At 41.3% G+C, this 14,126-nt stretch overlaps 1 protein-coding gene across 1 annotated transcript in view; it reads right to left on the reverse strand.

Annotated features, from left to right (window-relative positions):
• PUS7 (pseudouridylate synthase 7 (putative)) overlaps positions 1 to 10,201 on the reverse strand; it is a 54,268-nt gene extending 44,067 nt beyond the window's left edge. The window contains exons 1-4 of the mRNA XM_012650306.1: positions 10,184 to 10,201; positions 3,238 to 3,637; positions 2,220 to 2,304; positions 1,991 to 2,092 (exon numbers count right to left, since the gene is read on the reverse strand). Coding sequence (XP_012505760.1) covers positions 1,991 to 2,092; positions 2,220 to 2,304; positions 3,238 to 3,629 — 579 coding nt within the window. The 5' untranslated portion in view covers positions 3,630 to 3,637; positions 10,184 to 10,201. The remainder of the gene's footprint in view (positions 1 to 1,990; positions 2,093 to 2,219; positions 2,305 to 3,237; positions 3,638 to 10,183) is intronic.
• Between the last annotated feature and the right edge of the window lie 3,925 nt (positions 10,202 to 14,126).

Raw genomic sequence — 14,126 nt, forward strand, 5'->3', positions numbered from 1 at the left:
GTGAATCTAGATCTGAAATTACTGACAGCAGTGAGTTAGAATCATAGTTGCTGTGTATGAATACATATTTAGACCTCAAAAATTCACAAAGTCTGTTCTTCTCATTTTATAAATGAGGAAACTTGACCATAGTTTATGCCCTTTAAAAGTAAAAACTTTCAGTAGATGGCATAACCATAGTTTTTAAGGTGACAGCTAATTTTGCCACATGTAGGAAAATGTATATTATGATAAAACTCTGCAATGTACAAGCAAGGGAAATCTGAACCATCCTCCTGGACTGCTCTCAAAACCTAGTCCTAGGAATTTGCTCCTTGACATTGTTGAAGATTAATTGAAGATCCCTAAAGTTGTAATACCACATACTTTTGGAAAGTCTAAGTGGGGTAAATTGGCGCAAAATGAATTTAACTTAAAATTCTAAATATTTCATGCTGCAAGATTCTTAAAATCTTGTAACACATTTTCTTTATGCTATAGATGCCACCTACAGCTGCTGTGTCCACTATGGTAGCCAATAACCTCATTTGGTAACTGAGCACTTGAAATGTGTCTAGTTTGAACTGACATGCGCTATCAGTGTAAAATAACACTGGAGTTTACAGACTTAGGGAAAAAAAGAATGTAAAACATCTGATTAATAATTTTTTTTTTTTTTTTTGAGACAGAGTCTCACTGTGTTGCCCGGGCTAGAGTGCCGTGGCGTCATCTTAGCTCACAGCAACCTCAAACTCCTGGGCTCAAGCGATCCTCCTGCCTCAGCCTCCCGAGTAGCTGGGACTACAGGCACGCGCCACCATGCCCGGCTAATTTTTTCTACATATTTTTAGTTGTCCGATTAATTTTTTTCTATTTTTAGTAGAGACGGGGTCTCGCTCTTGCTCAGGCTGATCTCGAACTCCTGAGCTCAAACAATCCGCCCGCCTCGGCCTCCCAGAGAGCTAGGATTACAGGCGTGAGCCACCGTGCCGGGCCTGATTAATAATTTTTAAAACACTGATTACATATTGAAATGATAGTATTTTGTATTAGAGCAAATAGAACATTAAAATTAATTCTAACTTTTCTTTTTATTTTTAAAATGTGGCTACTAGAAAATATAAAATTAAAAATATGGCTTGCTTTATAAGTCCACTGAATAGCACTAATCTAGAAGAATAAAATTTCCATAACAAAAAGCTTTAACAACGGCATTTACTGTTCTATTTAGAAGCTGAGCTCTCCTTTTCTGGAATAGCAGAATAGACCCAGGATAAGCAAAGAAATGCTCCCTTCTTCTACTTCCTCCCCTTCCCAGAGCCCCAGCTGAGATGAAGAAGCTGTTTAAGCCAGAGCCTGAACAGGGTCACACACCTGACCATCAAGCAGCAATGGTCCTGTTACAGTAGACACTGTATACTGTCACTCTGTGGTTCTAAACAAGAGATTTGTTTTTTGGTCACTGAAAAAAATTTTTATACAAAAATGTAACTTTTTGGCCGGGCATCGTGGGTCACGCCTGTACTCCTAGCACTCTAGGAGGCCGAGGCTCAAGTATTGCTTGAGCTCAGGAGTTGGGGACCAGCCTGAGCAAAAGAGAGACCTCATCTCTACTAAAAATAGAAAAATTAGCTGGGCATTGCAGCACATGCCTGTAGTCCCAGCTACTTAGGAGGCTGAGGCAGGAGGGCTGCTTGAGCCCAGGAGTTTGAGGCTGCAGTAAGCTACAAAGAAACCACTGCACTCTATTCAGAGTAACAGAGCAAGACTCTGTCTCAAAAAAAAAAAAAAAAAAAGAAGCAACTTTTTTTGGACCATAGTTTTATCTGGGATACTGGCTACCTGCCCCTGATAAAAACATTTTTTAGTGTGATGCTCTTTTAGATTCAAGAGGACAAGGTTACCCTTTTGGTAAGCATTGTAATTTTTTCAACGGACACTTATTAACACCCACCCAAAATGAAGCAATGAAAACCTTAAAAATCTTTTCATATATTTTTGGACCATTTACCTCGATAGCAACACTGGTTTCCTTATTTTTAAAAAGCTGGAGCTCTTCCAGTCGCTGTTTTTCTTCAGCTGTCAAAACTGTAAATGCATCTTCTGAAGGGTCCTTTAAAATAACCATGAGAACTCACAGTGAATCACATACAGAATTCAAGGCTATTAAAGCTGTATATTTCTATGATCTCTAGGAAATGCTGTTTTTATACAGAAGATGACTTTTGCTAGAGAGCTACCTCCTCATCCACTGGAACGGATAAGTCATCCAAATGGCTGATCCGTCCATCTTTTCCTATCTCGTGAACAACGAAGTCGGAGTATCTGATGAAAAGAAAACATGAACTTTCAGAGAATTAACATATTTTTCCTATTAATTGAATAAAGTTTATCAACGATAAGCCTTACTATTGTGCAAAACAAGGAATTAAAAAAAAATCTTCAATGCAAAATCACCGAGCTATCTTTTCTGGTTTCTTAATGAATGTTGAGCCACACCTTGTCTCAGGTTTTATATGAGACCTTAAAAAAAAGACCCTCTGAGCTTCTAGAATATTATTCCAGAGAAATGCATAAACAAAACCTTATTAACATTACCCTGTGATTATACAGATAGTCCATACTAAACTGAATCACAAAATACAGTAAACGGTTAATTAAATCAGAACCCAGTAAATCTACGATGAACTACCCTGCAGTTTATCTTTATGTTAAATATTTTACAGGTATTATTTAAAATCCTCTCAACAATCCCAATGTGGTGTTATAATCCATTTTTTGGATAAAGATACTGAGGTTCAGAGGAATTAAGTAACTATTATATTAAGTGGCTAAACTGAATTCACACCTGGCTCCAAAGACTACCTTCTACCATAGGCGAAAGAGTTTAAGATTATACAACAAATTCTAGAGAAAACCTGAAACTATGTAAATGAATTTATTTTAACAAAATGAACAGCAGCCATCCACATAATAACAAATGCATGCCACTGAGAAATTATTTTTACTTAAACAATTCTGGGATCTTCCCTTGATAAGAAGTAACCATGACTTCTATTCATTTTCAAATATTAAAAAATCCAAGACTCATCCATTTAATCATTCAGGCAGCTTTTCTTTATCCTATTTCTTTTTGACCACTAGTGTGGACAACCTTGGTAATAGAAAGCTAAGTGGAAGAATATCCTGCTGATGTCTTTGTAAAGAAAAAAAAAAACTAACACAATCAAAATAACATCGTATATAAACTACACAAACCTTTCTTTTAAGATTCCTGAGAACCCTTGATGAGGACTTACGAACTTGGTGATGCCCACATCAAGTTCAGTGAGTCCGTGCTTCATCATGTCTGCAAAACTCTCTGCTTCCTCCTCCTCCTCCTCCTCTGAAAGGCCATCTTCCTCCTCCTCCTCTTCCAACTGAGCCTCAGAATTCTTTTCATCTCTCCCAGCACTTACAGCTTCAGGAGCCCCAGGCATATCTTCACTGTGGAGTACAGAGTCGTTCCCTAGCAAGTCGAGACCTCTGGCCGGGCTGCATTCTGACATCTTCTGTTTTTTCGTCTCTTCAGCTGGGGCCCCACTGTCATTATCTTCCACAACAAGGGACCCACGTTTCAGTGACACACCAGTCATGTCTGTCATCTCCATCTTTAAGGCTCCAAGAAAACATTTAAGAGAACCTTTTAGGAAGGAGGAAAAAGTAGGAAGTAACAATAACCTATAAAGAAGTCAGTTTCAGCAAACAGAGGCACAGTTAGCACTGTTTATAGGGTCCTAAAAATCATTTATTAAAATCATTCTTCCTGATGCTGGCATATACTTTTGGTTGGATAGAAAGCTGGCACAATCCTTCTGCATTGAATTTGACAATGTGCATCAAAAACCTTAAAAATGTATGCTCTTTGACCCAGAATGCCACTTCTAGGAATTTATCTTAAGAAAAGAATTAAGAAAGTGCTTACAGTTTTAGCGCTAAAGATACTCATCTAGTGTTTCTATATTAGCAAGAAAATTAAGGGTACATAAAAAATTATGGGTGCATAAACTGAACAATATGCAGGAACAGCTGACTAGAGTGGGAAAGATGGTTTCTTCTAGGTGAGGGTCTTGGTGGCTGGGGACAGTAGTAGACTTCCTATTCTCACTCAATACCATAGTTGCATCATTTGAATTTTCATATATATGTATCACCCTTTTCAAAAACTGATTAAATAAAACATTATATAACTACATTTACCCACACCATAGTAAAAACGAAAAGGGGGTTGGGGGGGCCAAGTGCAGTGGCTCACACCTATAATCCTAGCACTTTTAGAGACTGAGGTGGGAAGACTGCTTGACCCCAGGAGCTGGAGACCAGCCTGGGCAACAAAGTGAGACCCTACCTCTACAAAAAATTTAAAATTTAGCTGGGTATGGTGGCACATGTTTGTAGTCCCAGCTCCTTGGGAGGCTGAGGTGGGAGGACTGCTTGAGCCCAGGAGTTCGAGGCTGCAAGTGAGCTATCATTGCACCTGTAAATAGCTACCACACTCTAGGTTAGGCAACATAGTGAGACCTTGTCTCTTAAAAAACTAATTAATTAAAAATGGTTAAGATGGTACATTTTGTTATATGTATTTTACCACGATGAAAAAAATAAACAAGAAAAACTAGATTGTCATTTAAATGGCCCATATACAATTTACTGAGCAAAAGCCTAAGAAGCCAGACACACCTTCTCTGTAGATAGCAGCTAGAGAGAGCATAAACATACGGCAATCAAAATAAATACAGGGCTTTGGGAGGCTGAGGCAGGAGGATTGTTTGAGGTCAGGTGTTCAAGGCCAGCTTGAGCAAGAGTGAGACCATGTCTCTACAAAAAAATAGAAAAATTAGCTGGGCATGGTGGCACCTGCTACAGTCCCAGCTACTGGGGAGGCTGAGGCAGGAGGATTACTTGAGCCCAGGACTTTGAGGCTGCAGTGAACTACAAACATGCCACTGAACTCTAGTCCCCAGGTGACAGAGTGAGACCCTGTCTTAAAACAACCAATCAATCAACCACACACAACAGTATCCAAGACCTCAAGTGTGTATCTAATCTGACCTTATTTGATGCTCTTAGTGAAATAAAGATAAAAGCTTTTTCTATATTAATTATATAGGAGATGCTAAAGTTAACATAGTAAAGAACTGTGTAAACATATCTAGAAAGAATGTAAATGAGCAGAAAATGAATATTCTAGTTCTCCAAGGCCTGGTTAACAAGAAACCCACCTACACATGCATCTACAGCAAAATAAGAATAATGACGAACTAAATTTTAAGAATCCATATTCAATCTTGCCTCACTGTCAAAAATCAAGAACAAAAAGGAAAGGAAAAGAGAAGTACATGTAAAAGGTAAAATCCAAAATGGATTTATTATGAGGGGGTAAGTGTGCTGGATGACAGGGCTGGGTGCAGGCCGAGTATGCTCATGTGGCCCATCGGTGCCAAGGAGATGGGCTAGGAAGATGAGGCTTTCAAGCAGAAACACGAACAGGAGAATAAACTCCAGGAGTTAAAAGCCAATGGGAAAGGGCCCCCTGGCCACAGGTGGAGTTAACCAATCTGGCAAAAAGTAAGCTGTTTCTCGTGTCTGAGGCAATGGTGACCCTTGATTCCATCCCTATTTAATCATCTGGATTCCCTGTCATACCATCTTTTGCCACCTCTAGCTAGAACAAAGTGTTGTCTTTGGAGCCTATTGTACATTTAAGAATAAACTTTTGTAAAAAAAGAAAAATGTCAGTAAAATCAATTTCCTTTGAAAGACAAAAATTTAAATACAGAAAATGGAAGAAACTAAGAATCTGAAATAGAAGTAGATCACGACTACTGCAGTTATAGAAAAGTATCTCTAATTCAATAAGAAAGCATTTATTCTTTGTCCTGAGCAGGTGTAGTTAAAAAAGAATGCTGGTTTATGACATGCTGATGCGATTTCTCACTTTATAGCAACAACGCTGCCCTTAGAGCTTTTGCACAGGTGAAGGAGATAAAAAGGGACCAGGGCTTATACATGAACTACAGGAACACATAGAAGACATCAGAGGGGTGAGGTGACAGTGTTAGAGAAAACCTAACAGAAGACTAAAACACCTGAGCCAAGTTTTAAGGACCAGAGAAGAGGACCAAGGACCAAGGAAAAGGGGGAGAAGGGTGTTTGGGGTTGAGGGTGCAGCATGTGCAAAGGCCTGGAGGCCTGGGAGAGCATGGAGCACTGGAAGAACCCCAGGAGCTCATCACCCATTGTGGAGGGTGAGACACACAAGGAGAGTGTGGAGTCTGGAGTGGGGAGGTGGCGGACGCCACACCAGGCTAAACAGAGGGCATTTCATCCTGAAAACCAAACCACCACTGGATTCGTGAGTTAGAAATATTTTGTGGCACCCCTTTGATGAGGACCTGGAGTTAGGCTAGAAGACTGGTAAGAGGGTACAGATGTAATCTATGCAAGAAATTAGTACACCCTAATCTAAGGATTAAGCAAGGGAGACAGAATGGAGGGAACATTTGAGAACATTTAGGAAGTGGTAGGGACAGGACTGGGTTACAAATGTGGGAGGAAAGAGGAAATACTGCCAGATGACTCAAGTTTCCTGCCTTGGGGACCTGAGAGGACAGTGCAGTCCTTCCTGATATGGAGGACCCAGGAAGAGGAGCAGGTGGTGGGAGATGAGCACACCAATAGTCCCGTGGTGTTATAGGTACTTGGGGAACATCCAAGTGGATATATCCTGTAGATAGTTATCACATACCCTTACCAAAAAACCTGCAATGGCTCCCCAGTGACCATATAAGGTCCCTGGCTGGCATCACAGGATCTACCAGGAGATCCTGATACCCTTCCAGAGGCTAGAACACTCAGCAGAGAGAAAAGCATGGCTGATAATAGCCATGCATAAAGCTTGACTCAGGAACTTTATGGTCAGCAGAACGTCCACCTACCCTTATGCAAGTCACCTCCTCAACAACCTTGGAGCCAGATCTAGGTTTTGCCACTTACTAAGTGAGTCACTTAACCTCTCTTAGCCTCAGTTTCTTTCTCTGTAAAACTGAAATATCATGACTTGGTCAAAGGTCTGTAATAGCTCCTCCTATTCAACTGTTGGTCATTAATATTTATTGGATGATTTACACAGCAGAACTGTACTGCTGAATCTGGGGAAGAAAAACAAAGGCTTCTTAAGCTCCTTTTGTTTTCTGGGCTAACGATTAAACATGGTTTTCTCCTTCAAACACCATTTAATTTTAAGAGACTCTCAAATACTGTCAACAGCACTACATAAACAGGTCTTTAGGTTGGCAGTCTTTTTCTTGATATTTGTGGACACTTTTCCCTCCCTCCCTCTCCCTCCCTCCCCTCTTTCCTTCTTCCCTTCCTTCCTTCCTTCTTTTCCTGAGACAAGAGTCTGGCTCTGTTGCTCAGGCTAGAGTGCAGTGGAGTCATCATAGCTCACTGCAATCTCAAACTCCTGGACTTAAGGGATCTTCCTGCCTCAGCCTCCCAAGTAGTTGGGACTACAGGTGCACGCCACCACGCTCAGCTAATTTTTTTTTTTTTTTTTTTGTAGAGACAGGGTCTTGCTCAGGCTGCTCTTGAACTCCCAGCCTCAAGCAATCCTCCTTCCTTGGCCTCCCAAAGTGCTAAGATTACAGGTGAGAGCCACCCCACCCAGCATGATCTCTTTTTCTTGATATATCTAATTGCAAAGATAAGCTCATTAACTAAATTCACTTTTGTATTTCAAATAAAATTATATTTTTCATTTAAGTCAATGGCCTATCACAGAGACATTAATTATTAACGTTTATACATAGCATCAATGATTTTAAAGCACTTTATATATATTTTGCTAAGTTCTATCCTGTAGACCCAGAACCTGAGAGCATTATTTATTAGAATAGCTGTTCAAACTTCTGGACTAGTAGAGACAGAACTCAAATAAGCAGGAACTATAGGAAAGGGAAGACTAAAACGGAATATAATTTTTAAATTGGGCAGGGAGAAGAGGAGAGAGAGGTGATCTTATAAACATGGAAGAGGCCCAAAGGAATAACAGAAAGATAAAAGAACCCTGCCCAGCCCAAGGTGACAGGCCTAAGGAAATCAGGTTTGCAATCAGCAAAATCCAAAGCTACATGTCCAAGCATTCTATCTTGAAGATGTAAAGTGACTGGCTTTAAAGGGGAAGGGGGAGCTTTATGAGTTTTTTCTTGTATTGAAAAACATTTTTTAAAAGAAATATGCTGCACAAATATGCTATCCGTGACATTACTATAGTAATGATTGGTGCCTTAACTGTCAAGTAAAATCTCTATAGACCAGAAGCCTGATTCTGCAACCAAGACAACAATCTCCACTGATGCTTTTCCATGAATGTAAAATTCCTACACATTTCTTTGGAGGGAATACTAAAATAACGGTTTTTATTTCCTCTGCATTCCAAATGAGCCAAATGAGAATAGAAATATTACAATTTTGATGATATTTTTAAACCCTTTTCATTAAAATATTAGATTCATGAACTCAGCTTTTAAAATCCTCTATACCTACAAAAGTAGAGTTTAGCATTTCCAAATTTTAATACAACACTCACAACAGTCCATTAACATTATTTCCTCTAAAATGAACATCCGAAAAGAGCCACATTAGTCTTAATCCTGTATTTCAAAACTCCGCACGACTCAGTCTTTTTAAATACATCTATTCTCCATCCTCTGCAAATTGGCAGTAATCTCTCTAGTTCTCACATTAATGAGCACTTTCTTTGGGGCAGAGCACACACTGCATTCTGATATGCAAAATGGATGTCTCTCAAAGTTGTTCATTCCACAAATATTTACTGAGCAAGTCCTATGTGTCTGGCACTGTTGCAGGCACTGGGGGAAACAGGAAAACTTCCTGCCCTTGTAGAGCTTACATTCTATTTGAGGATATAACTGAGAACAAAATTAAATTGACCTCAGAACACGCAAGCTACAAAGATATAAAGCAAAGGGGCTGAGAGTAAGCAGGGTGCTCTTTAGCTAAGCCTCTCTAAGGAGGTAACGTTTGACCAAAGATGAAGGAAGAAGCAGACAAGAAAAGGTGTGTGGGGAGAATTCCAGGGAGCCTCAACAGTACGTGTAAAGGACCTGAGGAAGGAGCAAACTTAGTCAACTGTAAGAGCAGCTGAATTGTTATTTCTCTCTCCTATTTGGGTGCGAAAGCTGTTTCATTAATACAGCACCTGCACTGCCCCAGCCTCTATCAAAAGACATGTTCAAAAGGGGTTGTTAAATTAATAAATACGACTGTTGGCTACTTTCCTAATGATTGAACATAGTACTTGCCTATCCTTCCCCTTTTCAAAAAGGGAGTACAGTCTGATTTTCAACAGATCCCTCAATAGTCAAGTATCACCAGGCCACTAGGACATGCCTATTTCACAGATTAGCGGCATGGAAAAAAAAAAAAGCCCTCAGTAATCTTACATTTTTGGAATGGAAAAATAAGTGGTCTGACAACGGGACCAAGTATTTGAAAAACTAAACTCTCTGGCAGCCCTACTTCTCGGCAGGCAACGAAGATGTATACTACTTTTAAAGCCTTCAGTGCAGGGCTGACGGCGGGACTCGGTGCGGATGAGTTTCAGCCTGCACAGCCGCACGTCCAGGCACTCAAGCAACCACGGAGCAGAGGGCTCCTGGCCCCCAGACTGTTCGCTCTTACTCTGGGCAAGTACACAGAACGAGGAGTCCCTGAGGGCCTGCCTGGCACGCAGTAGGCTCACAATGTGGTGATGCAGGACTGCAAGGACGAAAGCACGTGGGCTGGACCCACAGGAGACCGGCAGAGCGGCTGGGAGAGCTGTGCAGGGCCTCGGGGAAACGGCCGGTCTGCGAGGGAGAAGAATTTAGGGAGCGTTCGGGGCAAAGAAAGGGGGCGAGAGGGAAAGAGACCTAGGAGCAGACAGCACCGCGGGGAAAGGGAGAGCGCGCTGGAGCAGCACCCTGGCGACCGGCCGGGCGGAGGGGCGCGGGCTCTCCCCGGAATGGAGGCGCCGCGAGCTCAGAGCGCTGCCGGGCCGCCTTCCCAGTCTCCACATCCTCTCCGGGCGGGGCCCTGAGGCCGGGGCGGGCCGAGGGCTGGCCGCGGAGCCCGGGCAGCCGTGAGGAGGCCACGCACTTACCCGGAGCCTGGGGGCGCAGCGCGGGCCGGGCGGCTAGGAGGCCGGCGCTGCGCTCGGGGCGCAGGAGGGCGGCGGCGGCGGCGAGGGCCACTCGAAGGAGCCTGCAGCGAGGGAGGCCAGGCATAGGCAACGCGCCCGCGCGGGGTCCGCTGCGCTCCGGCAGCCGGGCTCGCACACGTGCGGCGCAGCGACGCGCTGGAGCCGCAGCCCCTCCCCCGGGCGGAGCCCGCTCCCGGCCGCCCGCTCCGCCCCCGGCTACGGAGAGGCCCCGCCCACTGGGCGCGCTCATGCCGGCTCCCGGGGTCGTGGCCGCTTAGTCCCGGCATGTAGGACAAAAGGTAGTTTTGTCAGGCCTGTAAGAGTTCTTTTAGACCTTTAGGATGTCCAAAGCCGGGATTGACATATTATCTAGTAGTTGTGTCCTAGTAAGGATTCCTTCCGCATAGTTGCGGCCCTTTCTTATTTCACCACAGTTAATGATGATGAAAAGGGAATCACTTCAGGGACCATATTGGTCCATGTATGATTCCTTCCATGTGGGGGATCCAGAAGCACCATTTTCCCGCTTCTTACCCTTTCTGCTTGACAGCTCCCCAATAGGATCTGTTTCAAGAGAACTCGTCATAGTTTATGCTTCTGTGTAAAGAAAAAATTCATTCCTCTTCCCATGCTCTTCAAGTAGCACACGTTTACTGCCCAAATCCAAGCCCCTAATAAGTTTTTCAGATCTAATATTTTACCAAACTTCAACCCTGAGTGAAAAGCCAATGTTATTTCAAGGCCGTATATTTCTGCTAGACTTGTTATTATAACGTGGATTTAGTGTGGGGATCTGGTCAACAGAGTCACAGATAATTCTGTTGGAGTGGTGGGGTTTTATACTGCTTTCCTCTGAGATTATTTACCTCAGTTAAGTAAGTACCTCAATTTTTTTTTTCTGGACTTAGTTCTTTAAGATCACTTGTCTTTGGGCTATGGTTAATTCATTGGTTAATATCCCAGTGATAGCAAATGCAAATATTTGTACCATAATAATAAAGTAATAATTCAATCCTAAACTCTTAACTTTTTTGTATACTTTAAAAAGTATCTTCTCAGTGTCCTAGATTTTGGCCTACATAGTGGTATCTCATCGCTGTTTTGATTTGCAAACACCGAATGCTGGTGAGGATGTGCAGCAACAGGAACTCTCATTCATTGCCGGTAGGAATGCAAAGTGGTACAGCTACTTTGGAAGACAGTTTGGTGGTTTTGTACAAAACTAAACATACTCTTAAACCATATGACTCAGTGCTTAAGCTTCCTTGATTTACCCAAAAGGGTTGAAAACATGTCCACATATAAACCTGCACACAGATGTTTACAGTAGCGTTATTCATAACTCCCAAAACTTAGAAGGAACCAAGATATCCTTCAGTAGGTGGATGAATAAATTGTGGTATAGCCAGACAATAGAATATTATTCAGCACCAGAAAGAAAGGAGCTTAGCAGGCCATGAAAAGACATGGAGGACACTTAAATGCATATTACTAAGTGAAAGAAACCAATCTGAAAAGATCACATCCTGCACGATTCCAGCTATATGACATTGTGAAAGAAGTAAAACTATATAGACCGTAATAAAATTGGTTTCCAGGTATCAGGAAGGAGGGAGGGATGAATGAGTGGAGCACAGAGGAATTTTAGAGCAGTGAAACCACTCTGTATGATCCAAAAATGGTGGATACGTCATTATACATTTGTCCAAATGCATAGAATGTACAATATCGAGAGTGAACCCAGATGTAAAGTATGGTCTCCGGATGATAATGATGTGTCAATACAGGTTCATCAGATGTAACGAATGCCCCACTCTGGTGGGGGATGTTGATAATAGGGAAGGTTATGCATGCATGGAGGTAGGGGAAAAGCTCTGTACCTTCCTCTCAATTTTTCTGTAACCTAAAACTGCTCTTAAAAAAAATCTTCTCTGGCCGGTCCGAAGGTAGTGAGTTATCTCACTTGATTGTTCACAGTTAGTTACAGATTGAACTCCTTATTCTACTACTTAACCCCCCTCCTCACTACTGCACTTGACTAGTCTTAAAAAAAAAAAAGAAAAGAAAAGAAAAAAAAAATCTTTTCTGAGATTGTGGCCCAACTCCTCACAAATACATTTAGAGGAAAGACTTTTCGTATTTCTTTGGCCGTTAGCTGAGTTTATGGTCAAAACTTATCCTTTTTACATTTCAGCCTAAGCTGCCTTAGACAAGGTCCAAGTGAAACACATATTTTTAGTTTTCTGTTTTCCAAAACAGGCAACTCTTTATTGGTTTTTATGTTTAAAATAACACAGACGTTCAAAGCCTCACCCCTCTTCTAACTTGCTCTAATAAACATTTAACAGTTGAATGTTCTCATCAACTTTAAAATTCCATCCTAACATGTATATTATGTATAATGCACAGTACCCTGCTTTTAACTCCACACTAGCATCATGGATTGTAAGTGCCTAGCACACACGATTTATCTCTTCTTTCATCCCTATTATTGCCTCATATTCTGTCCAACTTTGATGCTTTTCTTCACACTCCAGTTCATTGTTCTCTATGTTCTTCCAGTCATTGCAAACATTTCTGTTGTTGAACTGATACACTTAATCTTAAATTATTTATTCAATGTCTATTTCCTTTACCAGAAAGGGAATTTTTCAGAGGCAAAAATTGGGTTTAGGGCAATCTTTTTTCTTCTTTAATTTTATTTTTAATTTTTTTCAGAGTTATACATGTCTGTGATTTAGAGTCAAATAATTTTATAGAAACTTTGTAAGGTTTGCAAGGAAACAGCAGGGACAGTATCCCCTCTTCTCCCCTTACGTGTTTCTACCTTCTCAAAGGCAGTCATTTCACTTCTTTTAACTGATTATTTTGGTATTTACTTTCATCTCTCTATATAAATGTGCTTTTATTGCTATTTCTTGATTTTTTACTTTTAGGCATTATCTATTGACTTCACTTAATGTAAAACGAAGGTTTAGCTTCCCTTCCTTCCTCCTCCTCCACCATACTTCCCATCCTCCACATGCCTGATATAGTTATATTGTACTTTTTTTTATTGATTTGTGTTTACTTCATTATTCACATCTTAGGTAAATATTATTCACATCTTAGGAAAGTAGGAAACTATGATTACTTCTCTTCTCCTACACAGCTTTTTGTTTTTCCTCTAGTTCATAATGATCTTATTTTGGTTTACTATTCATCGCTATGTAAAGCCCAAACTCCTTAATGATTGTTTAAATCTTCCCCCTCCAGAATTTTAGACAGATGAGGTGTTCTATCAGTTTCATCTTTCTAAAGGAGTCTCTTCTGGAGCTTTCTTTTTTTTTTTGAGACAAAGTCTCACTGTGTTGCCCGGGCTAGAGTGAGTGCCGTGGCGTCAGCCTAGCTCACAGCAGCCTCAAACTCCTGGGCTCAAGAGATCCCGCCTCAGCCTCCTGTAGCCTCAGTCCCTGTAGCTGGGACTACAGGCACTCAGCCGCATGCCTGGCTAATGGAATCCTTGTTTTTCATATTTTGGACTCCCCTGGAGCGACCCTCTAATTTATTATCTTTTCTTTCCTATTTTTCATTTCTTTGTCAGCTTGCTTTTTTTTCCTCTAGGATATTTCTCCCATCCAAGTACTAACCGAGGGCAGACGGGATTGGGCGCGTTCAGGGCGGTGTGGCCGTAGACTCCCCTAGGATATTTCTCAACATTTATGTTCCAACCCTTGAACTTTTCATTTCTGCTATCATATTTTTTGTCTCTGAATGCTCCTTTTTAAATAGTATCCTTTTCTTGTTTTATGCTTGCAATGGTAACTCATCTCTTACGACATCAATTATATATTTATGTAAATATCTACATATAAATATATGTTTGAATTTTCTTTATATATTTGAATTTTCTTTATATATCTAC

This window comes from Propithecus coquereli, unplaced genomic scaffold (genome assembly GCF_000956105.1).
Source record: "Propithecus coquereli isolate 6110/MARCELLA unplaced genomic scaffold, Pcoq_1.0 Scaffold32, whole genome shotgun sequence".
Classification (NCBI taxonomy): Eukaryota; Metazoa; Chordata; class Mammalia; order Primates; family Indriidae; genus Propithecus; species Propithecus coquereli.